The 23,954-nt window shown below is 39.5% G+C and overlaps 2 protein-coding genes across 4 annotated transcripts; one reads left to right on the top strand and one right to left on the bottom strand.

The window, feature by feature from the left end:
* The first annotated feature begins 11,429 nt into the window (after positions 1–11,429).
* LOC104434027 (aspartic proteinase 39) lies at positions 11,430–15,648 on the top strand. Of its 2 annotated transcripts, none has more exons than XR_005548554.1 (10): positions 11,430–11,769; positions 11,978–12,107; positions 12,209–12,456; positions 12,549–12,776; positions 13,306–13,468; positions 13,626–13,699; positions 13,793–13,889; positions 14,342–14,421; positions 14,992–15,063; positions 15,232–15,301. XR_005548554.1 is itself a non-coding variant. In XM_010046973.3 (10 exons), exons 1-10 carry the CDS (start codon positions 11,513–11,515, stop codon positions 15,417–15,419), a joined length of 1,524 nt encoding a protein of 507 aa, XP_010045275.1. In that variant the 5' UTR covers positions 11,432–11,512; the 3' UTR covers positions 15,420–15,648. The 2 variants fall into 2 exon arrangements, 1 of the variants encoding a protein (XP_010045275.1); XM_010046973.3 differs by having other exon boundaries at positions 11,432–11,769; positions 14,342–14,408; positions 15,232–15,648.
* A 274-nt stretch (positions 15,649–15,922) lies between these two features.
* On the bottom strand, positions 15,923–23,625 carry LOC104434026 (protein argonaute 5). Of its 2 annotated transcripts, none has more exons than XM_010046972.3 (22): positions 22,957–23,625; positions 21,252–21,472; positions 21,025–21,174; positions 20,781–20,914; positions 20,567–20,676; positions 20,207–20,310; positions 19,360–19,495; positions 19,139–19,255; positions 18,897–19,007; positions 18,727–18,798; positions 18,446–18,565; positions 18,158–18,326; positions 17,955–18,076; positions 17,741–17,878; positions 17,530–17,666; positions 17,392–17,454; positions 17,252–17,315; positions 17,010–17,145; positions 16,852–16,925; positions 16,653–16,747; positions 16,531–16,562; positions 15,923–16,434 (listed from the first exon to the last, which is right to left on the bottom strand). In XM_010046972.3, the coding sequence occupies exons 1-22, from the start codon at positions 23,485–23,487 to the stop codon at positions 16,253–16,255; spliced, it is 3,018 nt and encodes a 1,005-aa protein (XP_010045274.2). In that variant the 5' UTR covers positions 23,488–23,625; the 3' UTR covers positions 15,923–16,252. The 2 variants fall into 2 exon arrangements, with proteins under 2 accessions (XP_010045274.2, XP_039163375.1); XM_039307441.1 differs by lacking the exon at positions 22,957–23,625 and adding an exon at positions 21,568–21,630.
* Positions 23,626–23,954: the final 329 nt, after the last annotated feature.

The raw sequence follows: 23,954 nt of genomic DNA, 5'->3' as shown, positions 1-23,954 counted from the left end.
TATTTTCTCTACTTCTTTGCCTCGAAGCATCCTCAAAGCCTCACTCCATCTTAAGTCAAAAAGACGAGAAAAGCCTCTTGAACACCTCGCATCTTATCTAGTGTAACAAGAAAGGTCCCGAGTTTTTACCCGATTCTCACTTCAATCATGTTTGCTTTTAATATCCAATCTCGCCCATCAAATCGAGCAATAAATTTGGAATTTAGGATTGCTCGACCAAAGTAAACGCTGATTAGCCCAGATTGAATTTCCGGATCAATACCACGTGTACAAGTGATAAAAAAAAAAAAAAAAACATATTTATTGTTGAAATCAAGCTACAAAGAATAATTTTGTTTCGATATATGGTTGATCCCTTGCTCTTCTGGGGCTCTAAAGTGCCTAAACCAATTCTCGTAATCCATGCTTATTCTCCGATGCTATGTTCTCTTTACAAACTTGTCATGCAAGACACTCGGAGGACATTAAAGATTCTTTATCCAACGGCCATGAGATGAGAGCTTTGTCAAAAAGCAATTCACTTTAAGTATCAAACGCTATATGTCAAATATATTTGTAAAAATAGGTCACGGTAACTTTATCTCACGAAAGATTAGGCCAAGCAAAAATTATTAAATCAATGCCCACATAAAAACGATTCAATTAGCAATGGATAAGCATCTCCAAACGTTAGATCAAAACAAAATCCCCAGCACTATTTAATGCTAATGAAGCACGAGTAAGGTGTGAGTGAAAATACAAGGACAAATTATTAAAATAAAATTACAAACTTATTACGTTTATATCAATTCAATTTTGAACTTTTTAGTTGTATAAATTTAATCATAAATCTTTTGATAATTTGTTAATTTAGTAATTCTAGCCCATTTAGTTGAAAATCGCTAAGGCACATGATCTTTTTGATTTTTTCTTTTTTAAAAAAATCTCATTTGCTTAGCTAACAGCAGGAGTTTTATCTTTTTTTCTTCTTTTGATATTTTATTTCTTCAGGCGCCCATTCAGCCCAGATCAAGAACTATGGACTTGGGGAAAGGCCAAGGGCCAATGACGTCCTTGTCCTGCCTTTCCCCAGACTTGAGCTGGGCATGGAGGCCCTAAGCTTGATGAGGCGCTGGGAAACCCGTCGCAAGGGCTCTCTTCTCTGTCTCGAGGGCCCAAAAATAAATAATAATAATAATAATAAATTTAAAATTTGTATGCTGGTAATTTTTTCACAATTGAAAAAATATTTATGGTTAAATTGGATAAAAGTATAATAAATATATATATGCCTTTTTTTTTTTTGGTAATTTTCCCAAAAATCGAATTTGTTATTGATAATGGATGCAATTGGCACCTGGGGGCAGGGGCATGGAGAAAAGCCGCTGAACAGCGAATTTTTTTCACAATTGAAAAAATATTTTATGGTTAAATTGAAAAGTATAATAAATATTTATGTGCCTTTTTTTTTGGTAATTTTCCCAAAAAATCGAATGTTATTGATAATGGATGCGTGAGTCGACCGTCGCCGGCGAGGGCATTATGGGGAATCCAGTTCAGCGGTCAAAACCCAACTCCCTCCGTTAAGTCGCCTGGGCCCGCGACGCTTAAATCTTTTTATCATTTTTTTTTTTTTTTGGGGGGGGTCAGACCCGATGCTGAATCTTCGCGCGAAAGCTTCCGTCTATGGAGGGACGGGGGAAGAGGAGTGGGGGTCTCCAGATGTCGACACGTGTAGCTTCCAAAGCACGCCGAGGATCATGCGGGCCCCACTGTTTCCCCCACGACCGCGGGCTGATTTCGCTCGCAGCTCCCTATGACGCCTCTGGTCGTGGTCGTGGTCGTGGCGACGGGACCGATCGCGGGAATTCAAAAAACCTACCCTTTTTGTCCACCGAAAGTAAAAATTGAATTGTGTTATTTAAAATTTCAAAAAAAAAAAAAAAAGAGGAATAGGTTAAGGCTAATGAACCGAACCTTTTTAAAGTGATTAAGATGAGATTAAAGATGGCTCTTTTGAAGAGATATTTGTCTGTGCAATGTCCTCCCTCCGGTGGAATTCATGGATTACTCTATTGTGATTTTTCTCGGTAATTGTTTCCCAGTATTTGGAAAATTAAAAAAGAAAAAATGCTTCAGGTTTTGAGGAGCTTTTTATTTTATTTTTTTATGTTGCTTATAATTTGTAATTTAAATAAGCTGTATTTTCCTTAGCTATGATTAACAAGTACTTAATCTTAAGCTAGTAGCAATTAGTGTCGATGAATGCAGTGAGCTCATGCATGACCGTAAAAAAGGAATCGGATTTTGAAGGAATTGAGTGGATACACCGCAAGTAGCCATCAAAGATACGTAAATGCGGTGGTTACTTCTTCAAGAGATTGTACAGGGTAATTTTAAGTTTTGGTGCAATGGTAGTTTTGGAAAGCAAAAGGTGATACTTACGGCAGGAGATAATTTTCCTCTTTTAAATCGAGGTGCATGTTGTCGACAAAATAAGAAAAATGAGGTGCATATTGGATTTCGGAAGTATGTGAAATCCCTTTCGTCAATAACCAAGATGTATGGACACGAAGACCTGACTGTTTAGAATGATATCCTGCAAAATCCATGAATTCGTTTCACTATAATTTAATCAATGAAGATTTGATCTTCCGCCGAATTTCGCTCTTCAATTTTTATCGTATAGAAACTGATTCTACAGCAGCTTAATGGATCACATGGTGCGATGATGCTATTCTATTGGAATATAATCAGTAACGTGACGATGACTTACGGATAATTCATTAAAATGTAATTAATAACGAGATATCTTGGCACTATAGATAAAAAGTGGATATTAAGGATAATTGAAAGATTGCATCGATAAAAGATAGCGGCTTTTTGTCATGATTGTAGGGGGCTTACAATGAACATGCTCAGGGTATTTACAACCGGATACATACAGTTGCATACAACGGTTACTCAAATTAAAATAAATATATAACTTCATAATCATTATGAAAATGTACATTATCCATTTCAAATTACTCAACTATCTCTTATCTAGGAATAATTTTTCTATGAGAAGTTAGAGCGATATTAAAATAGCATCGTCAATATCAACGATTTTATAGATAATCTTTAAGTCATTCTCTTCGACTTATTGATAATTCTATTTATAAAAGACCAAACTCTAATCTCATCGATTAGTTTCACTCGTCGATGATAACAAAAAATTAATCATTTTTTTTTTGTGTAAACAGGACCGATTAAGTCCACACCAGGGACTAATTTTCAAATTCGCCTGTGCCGATGCTTGAGTAAATTCTTTCGGAAAGGACTCAAAATTGAATGCCGGATGGAGGTCTCTCGAAAAAGAGCTGCCACGTTTATTTATCGCATCGTTAAGATGCCAGGAATACGAATATCAAGTCTGGACTGTGCTTAGATGTTTTACTACCACTCCTTATGGTGCCCTATTTCGCCAAATCGAGTGTCCTTGCTCCACTTCAATTTGATCGCAGGTGTACTGGATTATAAATCTTTACTAATATGAATATAGAACCATGAAAACTCTTTTTATGTGAATATAAATTTATCTTTAATACTCAATGGAAAATTCTCATATAGAGTCAATCTATCATAAGACGGACTTCGATAAAAATGGATCTCATGAAGATTCCATAATACTATTGGTTGAGATTCGTTCAATTCGTATAAATTGAATTTAGGCAATAATATTTCGTCGCCTCGTCCCTTTCCTTTTGTATACCGTCATGTGCAGAATATCAGTATTTAATGAAGAGCGTGTCGATTAACTTCCTAAGGCTATAATGTGACATGCCTTTCATTATTAATAGTCCATCTATGGAGAAGAAATTGTGCATAGACTTTGACCTGTTCTCTCAACTTACATAGAGGTTTTGTGATATGTGCATTTAAAAAAAACAATACATGAACTAATGTGATTCCTAAACTTTTAATTTGTTTAATGTGGTTCATAAACTTTAACATAATGTGCAATGTCGTCCATAAACTTTTAGTTTGTTCAATGTGATTCCTAAACTTTTTTGTATATTCAACTTAATCCCTAAACTTATAAAAATGTTTAATATTATATTTCAATTAATTCAAATTCAAAGATGGTATTGAATATTTTCGTATAGTTCGTGTACTAAATTGAACACATATCAAAAGTTCGAGAACTACATTGAACGAATTAAAAGTTTAATGGCAATATTACATATTGAGTTAAAGTTTAAGAACTACATTGAACAAGTTAAAAGTTCATAAATCATGCTACATATTGAGCTAATTTTCAAAGATCTTTTGTGTCATTTTCTCTTATCAATAGTCCATCTATGAAAAAGAAATACATGATTGCACACTGTGATTTGTTCCCTCAATTAGTGTAGGTTTTTTTTTTTTTTTTAATTCAACGGTAAACAAGATCCGTACCCACCCACGCATGGTTACGCTAGTTGAGACTTGGCCTCCTGATCACCAAGTCAAGGGTTCGACTTTGAGAGTTCGCCACAACTCCCAGAGCAATTCCGTACATTAAGCGGGGCCCCCGGCTGGTAGGTTGTTACGTTAGTCTCTCCCAAGGTATAGTCAGTTCTATGCTCCCATAAAGTGAGTTAGGCCGAATCCTCAAAATAAGAACAAAAAAAAAAAAAAAAAAGATCCCTGCTTTGAAAAAAATATAGAGAGAGAGAGGAAGCAACGGAGGGGATTAATTTATCGCAACATGTTGTACCTTGATTATTATAAATTGCTCAAATTTTTGGTGGTCTTGTTAACAAGTGCCTTTGAAAACTGTAAAGTAAACATAATAATACAGTAGGAATATTCCTCTTTGGTCCAATGCAATGAAGCATTTTAAGAGTCAAACAGCTTTTACAATTGACCTTGCTTCTGTTCGCATCGCCCTTTATCTTCGTGATTAAGCATCGTACGAAACGGATCCCACATGGATTTCATGAAAATAATAGTTGAGATTCATTCAATTCATGTGAATTGAATTCAAGCAATAAATTTTTGGAATGCATCTCATCCCCACCTTTTAATTGCTGTCATGTGCGAAATGCTGGTATAGAATGTAGTTCACGACAATTGCCTTCCTAAGACAATGATGTTGCATGCCATTTGATCTTTACCGGTCTGTCCATATAATTAAAAGTACACGCTTGCATAGGCTTTGGCCTATTCCCTATGCTGAAAAAAAAAATCTTTTGATTAAGTGTCATAAGAAACTATTTTAAAAGTGAATACATAATAATCAGGCATGTTATGAATGTTCCTCTTTGGCCTAATGTGATCAAGTGCTTCAAGAATCTAGCAACTTTTACAGCTGAGCTTGCTCCCTCTCATATTACCTATTTTCTCCATGTGACTAGATAAAAGCTCGAGATAAAATGGGCCTCATGTAGATCCCATTATAATAATGGTTGAGATTTATTCGATTTATGTGATAAAGATTTTAGCAATAATCATATCGAATACATCTCATCCATTTTTTTCATCAGTTGTCAGGTATAAAATATCAGTGTTGAATGTAGATAACAACCATTGCCTTCCCATAACAACAACGTGACAAATCATTTGATCTTCACCCATCTGTCTATGGGATATAAATACACACCAGCATAAACCTTTTGCATGTTCTCTTGTCCAGCATAATTTTTTTTTTTAATCCGATGATAAACAAAATCGGTGAGTTCAAGGTTAAAAAAAAGGAGCAAGAAAAATGAGAAATATTTTTCCGTACGTTATATCTAGATTATTATAAATCTTTCAAATTCTCATAAAATAAAAATACAATGATTAGACGTGGCAAGGATGTTTTTCTTTGACACAAAGTAATGAAGCTCTCGAAGAATCGAATCACTTTTACAACTGAACTCGCTTCTTTTCACACTATCGTTTTTCTATATGCGACAAGATAAAAAGCTGGCATCTTCTTGCCAAACTAAACAAAAGATGAAAAATAAAGATAAAGAGCCTGCATCCGACCAATCTCATTTCATTCTAAGTTCCCGTTTTGTCGGTCTGACTTTGATTCCTGGGAAGGGGACGTGGAAAAGGAATTTAAAGCGAAAGCGAAAGCCAAGGAGGAAAAGAATAGGGAAAAAACCCAAAAAAAAAAAAAAACAGACGTTTCCTCGCAGGTCGCTACGAACGAGGCTTGATCATTGTCCGTACACTCGGGGAGAAGTTAATGCCTGCGTAGTAGTCCCTAGTAGGAAGCATTGGCGTGGACACGTTTCGAGAAACTACTGGTCCCGCTCACGACCAAGCCGGTCAAAGCAGCTCATCAATTACACGTGTCAGTCGAAGGGGATCGTGTCCACTGTTTCCCGGTGAGGTGCGATGTAGAGAAGTGACAGGGGGGTTTCGGCGAAATGGACCACCGGTGGGTCGCGTTGGAGTCGTACTGTGCCAGGTCTTTGGTCAGGAATTAGGATTTTGACCTTTTCGTTAGCAGATGCGATTCTTCTTTGTTTATAAAAAGGGATTCGTTAGCTGCCACGTCCAAACGCACCAAACCTCCACCGAAAGTAATTGATTTGTAACGCGGGTAATGGTAGATTGGGGTTTAGTAACCTGACCGGGACGCATAAGCGTCCTGATATCGATCATGTTTCCTTACACTTATTTAATGCGGGTGGGTATAGTTAAAGTTGATATGAAGAAAACACAATCATTATTGCAAACGTCTTTTGCAACTCTGTGTATTTGATTGAATAGATTTAAGCATGATGAGATTACATAGTTGTCATGATACTTAAAAATTACCGTTTTGAGAAGAATGTTAAAATATAAAGTATTATTATTTTCCACTGTCCATGGATTGTCAAAACCAGATGAAGCTAGACCATTTTACACTTATTTGCACCACGTTTGGTATCCTGACAAATTTTGCTCCTTGTTGGCACTTTTTAGCAGTAGATTTATCACTATCACACCATGGTATGTATAGACCATATATAATGCAACGACAATCATGCACGAGTTGTATAGGGAGTGTGATTTGAAGAATATCAATCATTCAATATACCATTGCTGAGCTTTGTTTGAAAGTGATTTTGTAATCGACTAATAATGTTTTGTAGCTATTCTATCTTGATTTAGAGTTAAATATAGATTTGGGTGATTTTGTATCTCGATCTAGTTATAGATCTAGGATTTATAAGGTATTATTTGTGCTATTTCAACCTTTTAGTGTTGTTGTCTATATACGATGATGGTGCTACCAAAACTGGGCACGCACCGCCTGTTGGCAAAGTCATAACTATTGGAAAGGAAAATTTCAGTGTGTGCTCATCACTAATAATAATGTGAGTTTCGATAATCATTCGTTGGTTGCACTTTGAATTTATAACAAATCCGTTATAGTGGAAAGAATGAGTCTCTGCAAGCTATATTAAGTTGTTTCATTTTTCGGATTTGCACTGGACTAAAATTTTCTAGAATTGGTTTAGTCTTGAAGTTATGCATCTCTTTTCTACGTGAAATAAATATTTTCCTTCGGACCATCAAAAATATCTATATACATATATTGCTGTCGAACAACTATTCAGTCCATCATGAGAAGATGCGATGTTTTGTTACGAACAAAGATATACAAATTAATTAGTCAGTATTCCAATTAATGTTCAATTAGGTAAGCTGAGAGATAGTGCTATCATTTGTGTGACGGCGACAGACATAGATTATTATCTCGCCATGGTTTGGACATTGATACACCATCGGACTCGACCAAATTCCAACCAAGAGGAATTCAATGCACATAATATTTTTCACTTTAAATCCACAAAGAGGATCGAGGTGAGATTGAAAGAGGCGCAGAGATGCAGGCGCAGCCAGGAAGTCGGATTCCGCACCTCTTCAACCAACAAAATCAAACGATTCGCTGCTGGGCTTTGCCCAGTTCACTAAGCCCAAGTCCTATCAGGCGAATACAAGGACACCGCAATAGGCCCTGTCACTGCGAGTACCGCGGCCGGCTGGCCCTCCGCTCAGAAAATCCCAAAGAGAAAAAAGAAGGGGAGAGGGAAAAAAGTGTATTAAAAAAAATATATATATATATATAAAAAAATATTAATGTCAATGCCAGCTGTGTCACATAAGACGGTCAATATCCATGTCATCAATTTCGGCTAAAATTAGTCGAATAAGCTCTATTGGTAAGTTGTGAAAATATTTTGGACTCAATTGATATGATTAAAATATTTATAACTGAATTGATAAAAGTGAAATAAGTTAATTTCCTCGCCAAAAAAAAAAAGATATATAAGGAAACACAACAACATTTGATTAGTTCATGAATTCGCGTAGAGGTCAATTGCTACAAATATTCTGAATAGAACAAGAAAAAAATCGCTACGAACGTATTGTAAATTACTTTAATAAATTACTGATTTTGTTTTACGATATATGATATCTTAAAAGTTGCTTTGTCGTGGGATCAAAAGTCAATGCCGAAGAGAAAAGTGAAGTGAAACCAGAGCTTTTTCTCTCTCCTCTCATGCCCTCGACAACTGGGGATTATGGCTGATCTAGAAAGAAAGAAATGCATGGGTCTTTCGGACAAACAAACCAAAGTCATACTAAATTGTGGACGAAGCAAGTAGTGATCTAAAACTTTATAGAAAGTGGAACCCTAGTAATGCCAAATAGCAAAGAAATGAAATGGGAGGTTTGCCAAAGGAAGAATGGACTCCGCCGCCTATAGGCTTGATGAAATTAAATATGGATGGATCTTGGTGTAGCGACTCAAAACAGGGAGCCGTTGCCGAATTATGTAGAGACCATTGCGGGCTCTTGTAGGTGGCATCATCAAGAAAATCCTTGCTTGTCCACCCTTGTCATGGAAACCCTTGCTTTGAGGGAAGGTCTGTACTTTGTAGAAAAGGCACGAACGAGAGCCTGAGCTAGGAATAGAGCCCCTCAATTCAGTGAATAGAGCCAAGCAAGTACAGTTGTTTAGTTTCAGTTTGTGATTGACAATTTGATAGCAAGAAATGCGATCTTGAGCCAGGCTGAGGTCTCATGGGCTATCTAGTCGGTAATGGTGGATTATCAACAATTGCTGGGCTTTTTAGGGGCTGTTTGGTAACTTGTCAAACAATACCCGGTTCTGATTTTTTATTATTGAGAGTAGTTTTGGAACATAATCACGTTTGATAAAAATTTTGTTCCCGGAAACAAATTTGGAGTGGAATCAAGAATTAAAAAAAAAAAAGTTGATTCTTATTTCGGGAACAAATTTGAGAATCAAAACCAACTCTTCTTCTTCTTCCCTTCCGCCATCCCGTGACCACCGTCCACCACTACCTGCTGCCAGTCCTCGCTGCCTGCCGCCGTCCGTTGGTCCGGTGAGCTTGCCGATGGCCAGGCCGGCCTCGTCGAGGCTAGGTAATGGGCAAGGCCCGGTCGACAAGGGTCGGCGACGCTTCGGTGAGGTCGCCGGCCCTCATTTGGCCGATCACCGGACTAGCAACTGGCCACAAGAAGAAAAAGAAAAATAGGAAAAAAAGAAAAGAAAAAAAAGTTAAAAAAAAATTAATTTGGAATGGAATCAATGAGTAAGGTACCAAACACAATTATATTCTAGAATCATAAATTTTGGACAGTTATCAAGCGACTTAAAATGCTTAGAATTTATTCCCGGTAATAGAATAAAAAAGAATCATTTCTAATTAAAATCTGTTCCCGAGAACAGAATCGTTACCAAACGCGTTTTTAACTGGGGTGTCCATAGCCATCTATTTGTGAGAAACAAATCGGGTCGCGTAATGAATTGCAAAAGCCTGCTGAAAGGGCTCCCTTTATAATAAATTTGTTGCGTAAACCTCCCCATTGTCGTTGTTCAAAAAGATAAAAAACCTCCTCATTGTCCCTTATCTTTATTATGATTTGACTTGGGATAACGTTCTTGTACTTTCCCTCCGTAATAATGAAAGGGATATTCGTCGACCGAAAAAAAAGTGAGATTTTATATTTTTCCAAAATTTTTCGAACTTCCAAAAGGCCGACCAAATAGTGCAGAAGATATGCACTTTCACATTGAGCTAGGAACCTTCTCGGAAGCTGCGCGGTTCATCTCTGGTAAATTTGTGTCGGTCCAATCATAGATCTGGCTTTTCAATTATGGTAAGTCTTGGTTTCATGGAAAATCATGGTGCTATGGAGTATGTCGAGTTCCCCATCGCACAGAGTCAGATATAGCACTACCCCATTTATGTATTGTTCAGTCAACACGTAAAATGTGGCAATTCAATTAAGTGATTTTAAGAAACGATTTATATGGCCGGGTTATCATGGAATTGATCGCATAATGGCCTCAATTATCAAGAGTCTTATGAAAAATGTCATTATTCCATTCAACACGTGACTCTAATTTCAAGAAATTTCATGAATTTGGACATCTTGGACTCTAGCCTAATTCTTTAAAAGAACTCTAACATTAGATTTTATCCCAATTTTGCTTCAGATTTTTTTTTTATCTAAATAAAAATCATCAACTTTCATTTTAGTTTAAGATCTACCCCGTTATCCCTCTTTTAAAAAATCGCTATTGATTTCTTCAAAATCAACTATACATACAATATACATGGAGTGTGAAGAGACAAATATGGCCACCATTAGACTTTGCATATATGATGTCCAATTTTATGAACAAAGAATGATGTAGTCAACATGGCATAAACTTCAAACGAAAGGTTTTGATTTGGGGCTTGATTCCATGTGAGAGAGAGGCGCACAATTTTAGAGATTTCGTTTTTATTTGGGCGACTCCACACTATGGAAGATGAATTGAACTTGCTTACCCACTTGTCAAAATTAGAATCAACTTGCAAAAAGGGAGAATGAGTGATTTATTAGCTGACGGAGTGAGTGGATGGCATCAATCAAATTGGATACGTTACTCTATTTTTAGTTTAAGAACCTAAATCCCAAATCGAGATCAAAGCACCTGATCCCCCTCTCCCGTTCCTCTCCTCTCCTCAATCTAATTTCATGAAACCCTAACTTGGATCACGTGTTTTCGATTAAAACGAAGGGCAAAATGTTGTTCAAATTAAGCCAGTCTAAGCTTAAGCTGATATTGAGATGGTAGTAATTCCTCCATTTGGATAGATCGAACGTCACGTATAAGAATTAGAAAGATACTTTTTAAGTTTGAATGTCTTGCCGGAAAAAGTCGAAAGGCTTTTTTTTCAGAGGAAATATTCGAAAGTCTGGAAACAAGAATTTTTCTTAAAAAAGAAAAAGAAAAAGAATATTTTCTCGGGGGGGGAACTGACTTTTACAAGACCGTTACAAAAACTAAAAAATAAAATAAAAAGACAAGAGATTTTTATATCCCAAAGGGACGAAAGAAGTGGGGCCCATTTCTGCGAAGAAACGCTTTTTATCAAAGAGTTTTGACAAAACTCCAAAACTCCCCCCCAACTTTTCGAACTTCCAAGCCATTCTCTCTCTCCCTCTCTCACTCCCCTCACTTCATTTCCCTCCACCCTCTCCCCCTCCCCATCCCTCTCCAATGCGGAACGTCATGGCCCCCACCTCCGCCGGCGCGTGGGCCCTGATCGCCCTCGCCCTGCTGCCGGCGGCGGCGGCGCTTCTTTCCGGCGGCTTCCCGGCGGCGCTGACGCTGAAGAGGGCCTTCCCGCCCGCTCGCGTCGTCGGGCTGGGCCGGCTCAGGGATCGCGACGGGGCGCGGCACCGGAGGATGCTGCGGGCTGTCGACGGCGTCGTCGATTTCCCGGTCGGCGGCATCGCCGATCCTATGGTCCTCGGGTACTGAATCCGATCCTCTCGCGTGCCGTATGTTTTTGGAGATTTCGCTTCAGGAAATTGCATGTCCTTCGCATGTCGGGATTAGTGGCTTCGAATGCGGCTCGCGTTTCGCGTGCGGAGCTGAATATGTCCGCTGGTGCTGGTTAGAGAGGTTTTAGGTTCTTCGTTCCATTCGAATTGACCTCAGGTCGTGGCTTCTTCTCTGCAGGCTGTATTACGCGAGAATTCAATTAGGTACTCCTCCGAGGGAGTTCTATGTACAGATAGATACTGGAAGCGACCTTCTGTGGGTCAGTTGCAGCTCCTGTAATGGCTGCCCTCGAACAAATGCACTCAATGTATATGTTTTAGCATATCGCTTGTGTTAACCTACGCTTTCTAATGCTTGAAGTTTTTTAATCTGAGTAAATGTCACTGGATATGCTGCGACTCCCAATAGATGCCGCTTCATGTTTTCGATCCGGGGAGCTCGTCATCAGCTTCAGTAATCTCTTGCTCAGATGAAAGATGCAGTCCGGGGGTTCAAACATCGGATTCTGTATGTCCCACTCAGAACAATTTGTGTAGTTACTCGCTTGCGTATGAAGATGGTAGTAGGGCTTCTGGATATTACGTGACAGACTTGATCACATTCGACATGTTAGAAGGGAACACTCTTGTGAATTCGTCAGCTGCTGTTATGTTTGGGTAAGCAAATCTTAAACATGTAAAAGTAAGTCTGAGGGTCCTTCTTAATGACGCTGAAGGGGTTCTAGTTAATTTCATGGTTGATTGAGCAGGTGTAGCACTTCACAAACAGGGGACTTGCAAGAGTCAGGTAAGACAATTGATGGGATTTTTGGACTTGGGCAGCAGGAAACATCTGTTGTCTCTCAACTGGCTTTACTCGGAGTAGCTCCCCGAGCGTTCTCACACTGCTTGAGAGGAGATGGTGATGGTGGCGGTACACTAGTTCTTGGTGAAATTCTGGATCCAAAGATTGTCTACACTCCACTTGTGCCTTCACAGTAAGTTCATAGTGAAAATGAAAAAATGTTGCGCATTGTTCTGAGAGTGTCAAATAAAGCTGATATATTTTTTATGCTTTCTCTTTTTTTCGGAAGGCTTGATTGTGTAGCTCTACATGCGTATAACTCGCACTGTTTAGTGTGCCTACTGGATGCTTCACAGCCTTTGACATGTCGGAGCCTCTTTTTTCTGTGTTATTGTGATGTAATATGTAGTAAATTTGCCATCCTGACTAAGTTTTGCTTTAATTCTTATTCCAAGGATAAACTCAGTATTGCATTGATGCATGCATCTACAATAGGAAAGTTCCTTTTGGATCCCTTTTATACCATGTTTAAATTATTGTGGGTCTTAATCCTAATCCTTAATCTGGAGATTTCTACTTGATGAAAAATTTGGGTGCTTCCATGTTCTGATACAACCAGCAGTCAGTCTTATCTCACCTTCCAACTTCTTCTAGTCGTACAAAAAATTTCAAATCATGTTGCATCTATGTCCATTTTACTGGGCTGCTTGTCCAATTTGCAGGCCTTATTATAACTTGAATCTGCAAAGCATTTCCTTGAATGGTCAACCTCTTTCCATAGATCCATCAGTATTTGCAACATCAACAGATCGTGGAACCATAGTTGACACAGGAACAACTTTGGCATACCTGGTTGAGGAAGCTTACGATACACTTGTCAATGCTGTAAGTTTTGGAAGAAAACACTGTTGCCTGCACATTGCTTAAAATCCTACTGGGATAAGTAGGTTAGAAAGTTAATTGTCCACCCAAGAGTCAACAAAAGTTTCAAAGAAGTAGGATTAAGGTTGCAGGCCTAACACCATTGTTTTGATTCATGCAGATTGCAATCAGTGTTTCTCAAACTGTGCGCATGCTTATAAACGAGGGAAATCACTGTTTTTTTACTACCTCCAAGTCAGTCTTTCCTAAATGACCTCTCGATTCATTTTTTATGAAGTCCCTTTGGTTGAAAAAGCTACTGCTGACAGAAGGCTTGTGCATGTGCAGTGTTGTCGACATATTCCCTCAAGTTAGTTTTAATTTTGAAGGCGGGGCCTCAATGATCTTAAGCCCTCAGGAGTATCTCGTGCAGCAAATTTCTTTTGTAAGTGGTTAAAATGATCCGAAGTCATGGTTCTATCTATTTAGATTCTTCAAAACATTCATTAGTTTTTTCAGTTGCTGAAAATCTGCAATTTAAATTTGCTGGGTTTGGCTAATAATTGGATTGTGATTTGCAATGATTCACTTCATGTGGCTTTATGTTGAGGACTTTATTCTGGATTGTTGTGTCAACAGGTTTCTTGTTGTTGTCTTACTGCTGCTACACTATAAGATTCTTTTGTCTAGTCGAGATCTAGATTTCTCTGGAAGAAACTGTTGAATGCTGTTCATTAAAGATTACAAGTCTGTACATCTGCTTCTCTATTCTCTGCCTGCGAAGCTGCATCTGATCTGGTCGCAGTAGCTACCTAATTTTGCTTGGTGACATGGGCTGTTAGGTGGCTGTCTTAGTATGCACTATCTTGACAGATGTTGTAAATATTGTCCTCACAGGATGGTTCTACGGTCTGGTGTCCGGGCTTTTCAAAGGCTCAGGGCCAAGCTAGAACAATATTAGGAGGTGAGGCCGTCTGGTATATGTTTTATCCCTATTTCCCCTCTCTCATTGTCTTGAACCCTCTTGTATAAGTTGAATATAACTTTTTATTTCTTTTTCCTCAAACAACCAGCATTTGTGTGTGTCCGGATCTATTCCGTTTTAATGTTTCCTAATAAATATGCAAATATCTTGTTGGCATGAATCAAAGGTGACCCAATCATATGGATGAACTTATCCATATGAAGTTGACAGTTTCCTAAAGAACGATCGTTGTTTCCCCCATGTGTGCCTCCTCCATAAGCTTGGCAATTTCAGTTTTCACAACTTCCTATCAATATAGCCTGGGAAAAGTACGAACCCTGACTCTTTCAGTTTGCTTTTTGTTTATGCTTTTTGAAACTCGAGAACTGGGAAACACTATAGAGGGGTCTTTATATTTTAGGGCCAAAGTTCTCATTCTTGTTTCGTGGGGACCTCAAGAAAGGACACTCTTTTGCATTTTTCACATCATGCTTATGACATAATGGATATGGATCGATTTGAATGTGCATGCCTTGGACTCTCTACCTCTAAAGCATTCAAGGTTACTGCCCTTTTTCTACAGATCTTGTTCTGAAAAACAAAATCGTCGTATATGACCTGGCTGGCCAGCGGCTTGGATGGACTAACTACGACTGTGAGTTGCTTTCTCTTCGTCCAAATTGAAACTGAGCAAGAATCTAATTAGGATGAGTTCCTCCTTTATTTTTCAACATGCTATCAGCGTTTTCACAAATTGGACAAGCAATTCCATCCTTTCAGCAAACAGTAAATTTTCCGTGTTTGCATAAATGCATCTTCCCAGGTTCCCTCTCGGTCAATGTCTCCACAGCCACGACCAACAGCAAGGGCCAAGGAGAGTACTTCCATGCGGGGCAAATGAGTCGTGGCGGTGGTTTGGATAGGGTTGCACCTTTTGGATTCACTCAATGGGGACTGAGAGTCTGTTTCATGACCATATCCATGCTCGGAAGCATTATTAGGCTTTTTTAGCATTTACACTAGGAAAATATCCCTCGGTGTTTCTTTGCACCCTTTCCTTTCGTGTACATAAACAGCTCTATTTTTCTCCGTGTAACGTAGAGGCCAGGTTGGACGTGGTGCAACCATGCAGCCATCGGCGGGGATACTTTCTACCCTGTATATTTATTTTTATTTTTCGCTTGAGAATAATTAAAAAATTTCCCCTTTCAACTAGGCTTTGTTAAAGTATTGTTGATTATATCTAATGAGGCTTTTAGGAAGCATCAGTAATTGGTACTGGATGCAAGGATTGGGCTTCTCACACTCTTACCTTGTCACGACAAAAGGGTGTCGGATTACAATGTCAATCGATGACATGGATTGCATCCCCTATCTTAGGGGAAAGCTCAATAGAGTTCTAACGACTTTCCTCACTACCCTCAAACCCAAAATGCCAATGACAACTAATTTGAAATTTCAAATCTATGGCACATCTTTCAATCATAAAGTGAAAGTTAGAAAGCATGTCCAAAGAAGGAAATCTGTCATCGGTTCTACTTAGGAACATCATCAACTGCATATGTGAACTTTCTTGCACACGCAGCTTTCTTCTGCACAATCAAGTAAACCTCATTGGGAGTATGTGAGGTGCTGTCAATATTAACATCCGCACCAAAAGCGATACCGAACATCAAAAGGTGTCTTAACACGAAACCTGACAATTGCCTAAGCGGTCCCACCAGTTCCTAACTGAGTCTAGTGCTTGTTTTCACATGAATCAAAACCCAAAATGTATGTCGCGTGAAGTGACGCTGAGTATATTTCCAGTAAAACAGTGCGATCCCTCCTTAGTGCGCAACGCATCAGCAATAAAACATTACATCTTTGACATTATCTTTGATGGAAGGAAGTGCCCGAATCTCGACAGCAGTCCCCTCCTTGGTGCCCCTTCCTCCTCCTCCTGATGACCCAGTATCCGACCCGTCCCCCTCTATGTAATACCTCGCTCGAAAGGCTGCTAAATGCGCATAATAAGCAGGAGGCACTGCAGGAGGCACAAAATGTCAGTGGAGTAAAAAGTTCGAAGGGGGTTTTAAAGAAAAAAAGTTCAATGCTGAAAAATAACAGATCCTGATCGAACCTATTGACACCGAGCGTGTACATCGAGCATATCTGCAGAGTTCAAATATAACAATAAGATATGATCCAAAGTAACTATTCTCTAGGCAATGAGTGAAATCAGTTGGGCAGAAGAGTACTTACGTGTAGCACAAATTGTTCGTGAGGGTTTGGAGAGCATCGGCAGTAAATTTGTTCTCATCAAGTAATACATGATAGTGAGATGGTCTACTAGTACCCTACATCATATGAATGCAACACATGGCATTTACATAACAAAACAAGAGTTCAATCACAACATCAATTGGTGTGTTTCACTTAGCATAAAGGAGATCGGTGTCACCTGAATCCCAGCATGGCTATTGAGGTAAAAATCAAATTCAGTGGGGTGGCAGATGTGAGTATCGACAACAGTACCTAATCAAATGTACTAAAAATTTAAGTACTTGAAAAGCAAGACACTTTGCTAAATTAACACAAACATTTAAGAGGGTACCATACCAGGTAGTATATTGCCGCTCCTGTCCATTGAATCACGTCTGTTATAATTCTCAGGAAAGAGGCGTGTGTGGTGCCTCTTTTGCACCACAACGAAAGTAACTCGTGGCAAATAACCCTCTTCAAGTGAGGCACAAGCCTATGGCAACACCGACTCAAGTTATAACTAGAAAAATGGCTCTTAAGATCCTACCTAAAGGAAAGATGATGAGCGAATATTCCATGGACTTATTCCCACTAAATACCTTGCGAATCGCATCCATTTCATAAAGAAGAACTTGAGAGAATTGACCTTCACTCACCCCATCCCTGCAGTGACAATCAAACTTCAATGGCAATGACAAACAAAGCTATCTACTTTAGCACAACAAAAAAAGTACAACACCTATAAAATATTATCCTATGAGGTTTATGCCCAGTAGATCTTCTAAAGGCAATAAGCAGTTCCCTGCAGAGAATGTGGAAGTGAGTTAGGGGAAAGCATATTAATGATAGGCATCAAAGAAAACAAACAAGGCCTTACCTGATCATTCCTCCAGCTTTCCCCTCTGAGGTCTGTTTCTGGATGTACAAATCATTAATGATTTCCTGTCGGTGAGTTTGAGCAGAAACAAGACCTCTATATTTTGTCACCTCCGGCCAGTCCATGGAAGCTACCACCTGGTCATATCAATACCATCAATTGTTTAAACACTTCAAAATATCATATGACAACAGAAAAGCAAAATGCATACAGCTGCTATGGATGGATTAGTATCATCTCCAGGTTGCGGGTGTGTTACATCAGCCCCAAAAATTATGGTTGGCAAATCAGTGATGAGAGGGATTCTTCTCAGGATGGCATCATTCAGAACAGTATTCCTTCCACCAACCTATGACCATCAAGCAGAATGATCAATAATCATAATTGATGAAATAGAAAATTCATGCAGAAAAGAACCTCACTACCTTGACATTAATTTTCAGTGCAAGATTTTCAAAATATTGCTTGCTCATTTTTGCAGCTTGTCTAGGTTGGCAACACTGTGAGACAATTCCCAATTCAGTTTCACATATTCTTTTTATCTTTCCTGGGAAACAAATGGTCATCAGAAAAGGGAAAATTTTAACTCCGTAAGAGCTCTAAAGATGACAATTAAAGGATAACTTACCATAAGATCCAGTCATGTCCGGTAAGATAATTACTAACAGCTGAAGTTCTTTGCGAGGTAGATTCGAGTTTGCAAGGCTTGCCCGAGATTCTCTATTAATATCTGCAAGGACTCTTTCAATCTGGTGGGGTTGACCATCACGTATAGGGAGTAGAGGTGGGTTAAAAGCCTGTTGAGGATATTAAAATTTTCTAAGGTGCAAAAAATTTGTATCTCATAACATCACCAAGAAATAGAAAAAAAGAGAGATATTCCATTATATGACATTGCTCTGTCAAAGATACCTACCATCCCTTTACTAATACACATCTTGACCAACTCGTCACAAAATTGACGAGTCATATTTCCATTCAATCTTGAGAAGTTTACACAGGTCCAGGCATCCACTTTACCTCCGTTGATCATTTTCTGTAAACAAATAGAAAAAAGAACTGATTGTGGTCAAAATGTTAAAATAATCAACTAAAGATAACACTACAATGTTTGTTTATTGAATTTTTCTGCACCAACCATCACTGCGGGCACATCAGAAGATGAATATCAATTGACAATAAATGGAGGTAGCTCACCTTGTTAATCATATTCCACTGTCCCATAAGCGGACCAACCGTTGCATCTCGACCAGTTTCATGATACTTAAGCTGCATCAATAGCAAAAGTCAGCTGACGAAACTAGAATAAATAGAATGCAACTATGTCAGCATTCAGTTTCCCACAACAAAGATGTACTACAGCATACCATTGGGGGTGGCAAGACACGAGCCTCAATGGAAGCAAGTTCCTTTCCCACTGACATCCCAAATTCTGTCGTTAGGAGGAGTTCATCATCATATTTATTCCCATCAACCATCTGCACAAGCATGCGCTAGCTTAGCCTGAAAATTGCACTGCCTAGAAGATCCTTATCAAAAGAATGTATATATGAAGCCAGCTAATCCTTATCAAAAGAATGTATATATGAAGCCAGCTAACATTTCCTACCTGCCTGATACTCATTTCCCTGTCATAAGGGCGTTGGCAAGTCGCCCTTAACAGAGCAGTTACTTGCCGTTCATTCAATTTTTTAGTGTACCTCTGCCCATCAACAATTCTACAAAGCTGCAAACAGAAAAGCCAGACCTTTCATGACAAGAGCTAAATAAAGCAGGCTTCTTAAAAGAGAATAAAAAGAAATAAAAAATCTCATCATCATAAAAAGAAACCTCCATTGGTAAGAAGACAGGCTTCGTGTCACTTCCAGCTAGTAGCGCGGGCATTGATTTATATTGCAAATCAATATTGTATTTGTCCCGGAAGTAAACAACAACTGACTTCTCTTCGCCCTCATCAAGCAAAAACCTGATTGACCGAATAAACATTGTGAACATTTTGTAAAACACAGATTACTATAAGAATTGAGAAAATAGGTTACAGTTCCTTGAGGTCACATTTATCACAGGAGCACAAGAACATGTACTAGATTCAGGGAGGATTGAAATAACGCTACCTTAATCATGTCAAAGATTTCAAGTGAAGACATTTTGGTTTAGAACTTACAAAAATGAAAAGAAGCACCACACCATAGGCAACAAGTCCTTATCATCTCAAAAGTAAAACAAGTCAAAACAGCTCCTACGAGCCATCATCTCATACCAATGTTTCCTTTTTTCTTTTACTTGACAAGCCACACCAAATTTTTCCCGGAGAGAATTTCATACAAGAGGGTGTCGACAATATGGCAATGGGGGAGTTGTTCAAAGGACATTTACTTTGCCAGAAGAGAAGGTGGAAACATATAACTAAATGGTAAACCATCCAACATGGAGACTATATTTTCAATACATATGAAGCACTCCTCCAGAGCAATATCTTCCACAAGAGAGGCACAGAAATATCTCAGGTTATTGTGTTTTGTTCTTGATATATCAATGCCACGCAAAATTTAACAATAGGGTCTTCAACATCTAATCTTCTTTCCTAAATACAAAATAAACTCTGTGCTACCATATATGCATTTAAAACTAGGGTAGAACCAGATAAAGCAATGCAAAAGAGAAAAAAAGTCCTCACGTGGTGTGCATCATTGGCTTATTTGACACTCCAGTAATCTTGTAACTTCTCCGATATTCTCTATGAGTGATTTCCACCCTAATTCCCTTCAAAGCCTTCTTCACCTAAAGAAATGTCTAAAATGAGAGAGGTTTTCGTAACTCACTTGCATAAAAAAAAGCAATGCCAAATAACCATCCAACAAAAGCACCCCTCTCCCTCCACCTGAAACACACATGCTCACCGACAGAAACCCACACATACAGAGATAATATGGATAAAACAAATTCCATTTCAGTTCCCCCAGATTTCACAGATATGTAATTCTTCCTTTTGCTTTTTTTTCCCACTACACAATGCAGATGCGTTTATGGGTCATACCTTAATACGGTCTGGATCCGACAATGGCCTTGACAGATCTCGACGGTGGAAGTGTTTTGCAACAAAATCAGAAACCAGAATTGGCTCATAGAAAGCTCTAGCCGACACATCTACAGCTCAAGAAAATCGCAGACTGAATTAGTACTGTTCAGATAGATATACAAGATTGGCTAATGTACATGAGCAAAGATAATTGGCTGCTCAAGCGAGGTACCTATATTCAGTGAGAGCCCAAACTGTGTAGGTCTTATAGACTGGTAATATCCCCTCCAGTATTCTAAACCCTCACCAAGGTCACCTTTGAGCCCTAAATCAGGTGAGAAAAATGATCGTCCAACAACAGCATACCTACAATAATGAATTCAACAAGTCAATAGATGGATGGATAGAGGAAGCAAAAGTACATAGTGGACACAAGTTAACCATAACAAAATGATGTATATGAGTTGCGAAATTACTTTTCAGATGGAGAGGCTCTAAGGACCACGTCAAGAACTTGTATTATCTCCTGCGGACAATCCAATTGTCTACCCTGAATAAACTGCTGAAGATGATGAAGATCAGTTTTAGCGACCAGCGATATAGTCACCTTGAATTCACGATCCTTCCTGCATGATGCCTCCAAATTAAAAACTAAAGAATTGTCAAATGCTTATTTATTGCCAAAACAATAAAGAAAGTTCACCTTCTCGATTGAGAAGAACTCCCGGAAGCTTCATTATTTTCTACCAATTTTACAGAAAACACCTTGTTGTCGAAAGGCAATGGTCCTGCTGTGTAAAGACTTTTTCTACCATCATAGGCCGGCCTCCTTCTACCTAAATGAGTCTCCCAATACTCTTTGACAAGAACAGCTAATATCTCCCTATTAGTTTTCTTGGAAGCAATCACTGGATCAATAGATACCTAAATCATCATGTGCCGAAAAATAATGTCAGCAAATTCATGGCATAATATGGCACGACAAATTGACCGAGAAACAATTTATTAAACAGAATTACAGATATTAAGGAAGAGAAGTGAAGGTAAATAGGGCTTCTCCCAAGCATTGCAGAACTCAGGAGGCAAAAAAACACCAAGAGGAGAGGCCACTGCTCAGAAAACATGATTAACATAATAGCCCAAAAAAATTAACTAGTACTAATTCCCGAGAAAACAATTCAGTGTCAGAAGAGAATATCAGAAAATTAACAAGAAAAGTTTCAACTCAAATCTACTGGGACAAATAATGATGAAATGATCACCACAAAAGCTCCTGAAGGGGAAAGTACATTACTGTGAGGATTTAACGTGCTAAGCAGAAACAATTCATTCAACAGTATCACAGTATTGAGGGGGGGGGAGGTGAAAGTAAATAGGACTTCTCCCATTCCTCAAAGAAGCATTGCAAAAACTTGGAAAAGAAAAAACAGACAGGCCACTGCTCAGGGGACATGATCAACATCTAAGCCCAAAAAATCCAGGGTTGGAAGAGAATATCGGGAAATTAACAAGGAAAGTTTCAACTCAAATCTACTGGGACAAATGATGACGAAAAGATCACCACAAAAGCTCTTGAAGGGAAATGTAGATTACATTATTTAGAGTGCTAAGCAGATTCGATTTATTCAACAGAATTACAGACATTGAGGAAGAGAAGTGAAGGTAAAGAGGACTTCTCCCATTCCTTGGAGAAGCATTGCAGAAGTTGGGGAAAAAAAAATAAAAAAGAAGCAAAAATAAAAAAGACAGACCACTGCTCAGGAAACACCATCAACATCTTAGCCCAAAAAATTAACTATTACTAATTTCCGAAAAATAAAAAATCGATTTAGCGTCAAAAGACAATATCAGAAAATTAACAAAAACTTTCAACTCAAAACTGATGACAAAAAAATCACCACAAAAGCTCCTCGACCAGACAACTAATCTGGGCAAATGTCCCCGCAACACGTCCTCAGCATCAGCAACTCAAAAAGAAAAGACAAGCGAAGGGGAAAAATCCCGGCCATTACATAAAAGTCAAAAAAAAAAAAAAAAAAAAAATCATCCATGGAAAAGAGAGAGAGAACAAAAAAATAAAAATAAAAATGCCGTAATGGTTCATGATTCGACATGCTGGACTCGGCAAAGGCCGCTGACTAACGAAACCAAAAGCCAAAATGCCAGAATAGAGCACGAAAAGGGGGAAAAAAAAGTAAGACGGGAACATATGATGAAGAAGAAAAATATAGCTTAACCACGCAGATGAATTTCATCGAGGAAAAGAGAGAGCAAAACACGCTAGCTAAAACCCACGCATGCACACCCTGCTTATGACCAAAAGTGGGACGATTTGAGCAAGATGACAAAAAATTTCACAGGCAAACGCGATTCGCCAAACAAAATGAGACGAAGGAGGAGATCGTTACGTCGTAGTGGTGAAAATCCTGGTCGGCTACTTGGACTAGAAAGTGGTTCGCTCGAACCACGCACTTCCTCCCGGCCTTTCCGAAGCCCGGCCTCTGCGGGAATCTGATCCCCTTCGACGAGAGGGGCGGTGGCGCCGGAGCCTGTAATGTGAGCCGCCGCTCGAGCTCGCCGCTCAGAGGAACATCCGGAGCCGGCGCCACGGGGGGAGGAGCCGGAGCCGGAGCCGGAGCCGCCGCCGGAGCCGCCGCCGCCGAGGTAGACGCTCCAGGAGAGGCGGCTGCAACACTAGAAGCCGGTGCGGGACGCCCAGCAGCAACAGCCGGCGGAACCGGTGAAGGAGCAGGAGCCGGAGCCGGAGCCGGACGCTGACCGGGACCACCGACAGCGCCGGCGTAACCGCGGCCCCTGCCGGCACCACCGCCACCTCCTCTTCCTCCGCCGCCGCGCTGAAACGACGGGGCCGGCTGATCGCCGCTAGCGTCCGATCGCCTGCCTCCCGCGCGGCCACCGCGGCCGCCACGGCGCGACATTGAGGGGGAAAGATGGAGGGAGACGGCGATTCGAGGGAGGAATGCGGTTGGAGAGCGAAGCGAGACTGTGCGCGCGGCACCGAGACCGAGAGAACGAGAGCTGAGAGCTGAGAGCTGATAGTGAGCGGAGAGAGAGGGGCGAAAAATTTAGAAAATACGGAGTGGGGAAGAAAGAAATTGTCAAGAGAAAAAAACGGATGATTAGCCCGCTAAGGAAAATGTGACGTGGAGCTAAAGTCGCTTTTTTCTATGGGCGATTTTTCGGCCTATTAAAATATTCTTTTCTTTTCCGATAAATAAATAATATTTATTTTTATTTTTATTTTTATTTTGGGCATATGAGAAGACAGAGAGAAGCGTCTTCAAAGGCGTCGCTCGCATCTCCCGTGTTTTGGACGTTAGCGTAATGGGACATGCCACGGAGCCTAGCCAAATCTCTTTTACTCTAATCGTGTGAAATTTAATAT

This window comes from Eucalyptus grandis, chromosome 2, assembly GCF_016545825.1.
Source record: "Eucalyptus grandis isolate ANBG69807.140 chromosome 2, ASM1654582v1, whole genome shotgun sequence".
In the NCBI taxonomy this organism is placed as follows: domain Eukaryota; kingdom Viridiplantae; phylum Streptophyta; class Magnoliopsida; order Myrtales; family Myrtaceae; genus Eucalyptus; species Eucalyptus grandis.
The sequence above is the reverse complement of the archived record's forward strand: the minus strand, read 5'-3'. Positions and strand labels throughout refer to the sequence as shown.

Excerpts from the sequence above, each read along its gene's own strand:
- LOC104434026 (XM_010046972.3), bottom strand. The coding sequence starts at position 23,487 with ATGTCGCGCCGTGGCGGCCGCGGTGGCCGCGCGGGAGGCAGGCGATCG. Across the intron at positions 21,473-22,956 it reads AGGATTTTCACCACTACGAC|GTATCTATTGATCCAGTGAT; the intron begins GTAACGATCTCC and ends ATGATGATTTAG. Across the intron at positions 18,327-18,445 it reads TGTGTATTAGTAAAGGGATG|GCTTTTAACCCACCTCTACT; the intron begins GTAGGTATCTTT and ends TATCCTCAACAG.
- LOC104434027 (XM_010046973.3), top strand. The coding sequence starts at position 11,513 with ATGCGGAACGTCATGGCCCCCACCTCCGCCGGCGCGTGGGCCCTGATC. Across the intron at positions 12,457-12,548 it reads TCAGCTGCTGTTATGTTTGG|GTGTAGCACTTCACAAACAG; the intron begins GTAAGCAAATCT and ends TTGATTGAGCAG. Across the intron at positions 13,890-14,341 it reads TCGTGCAGCAAATTTCTTTT|GATGGTTCTACGGTCTGGTG; the intron begins GTAAGTGGTTAA and ends TTGTCCTCACAG.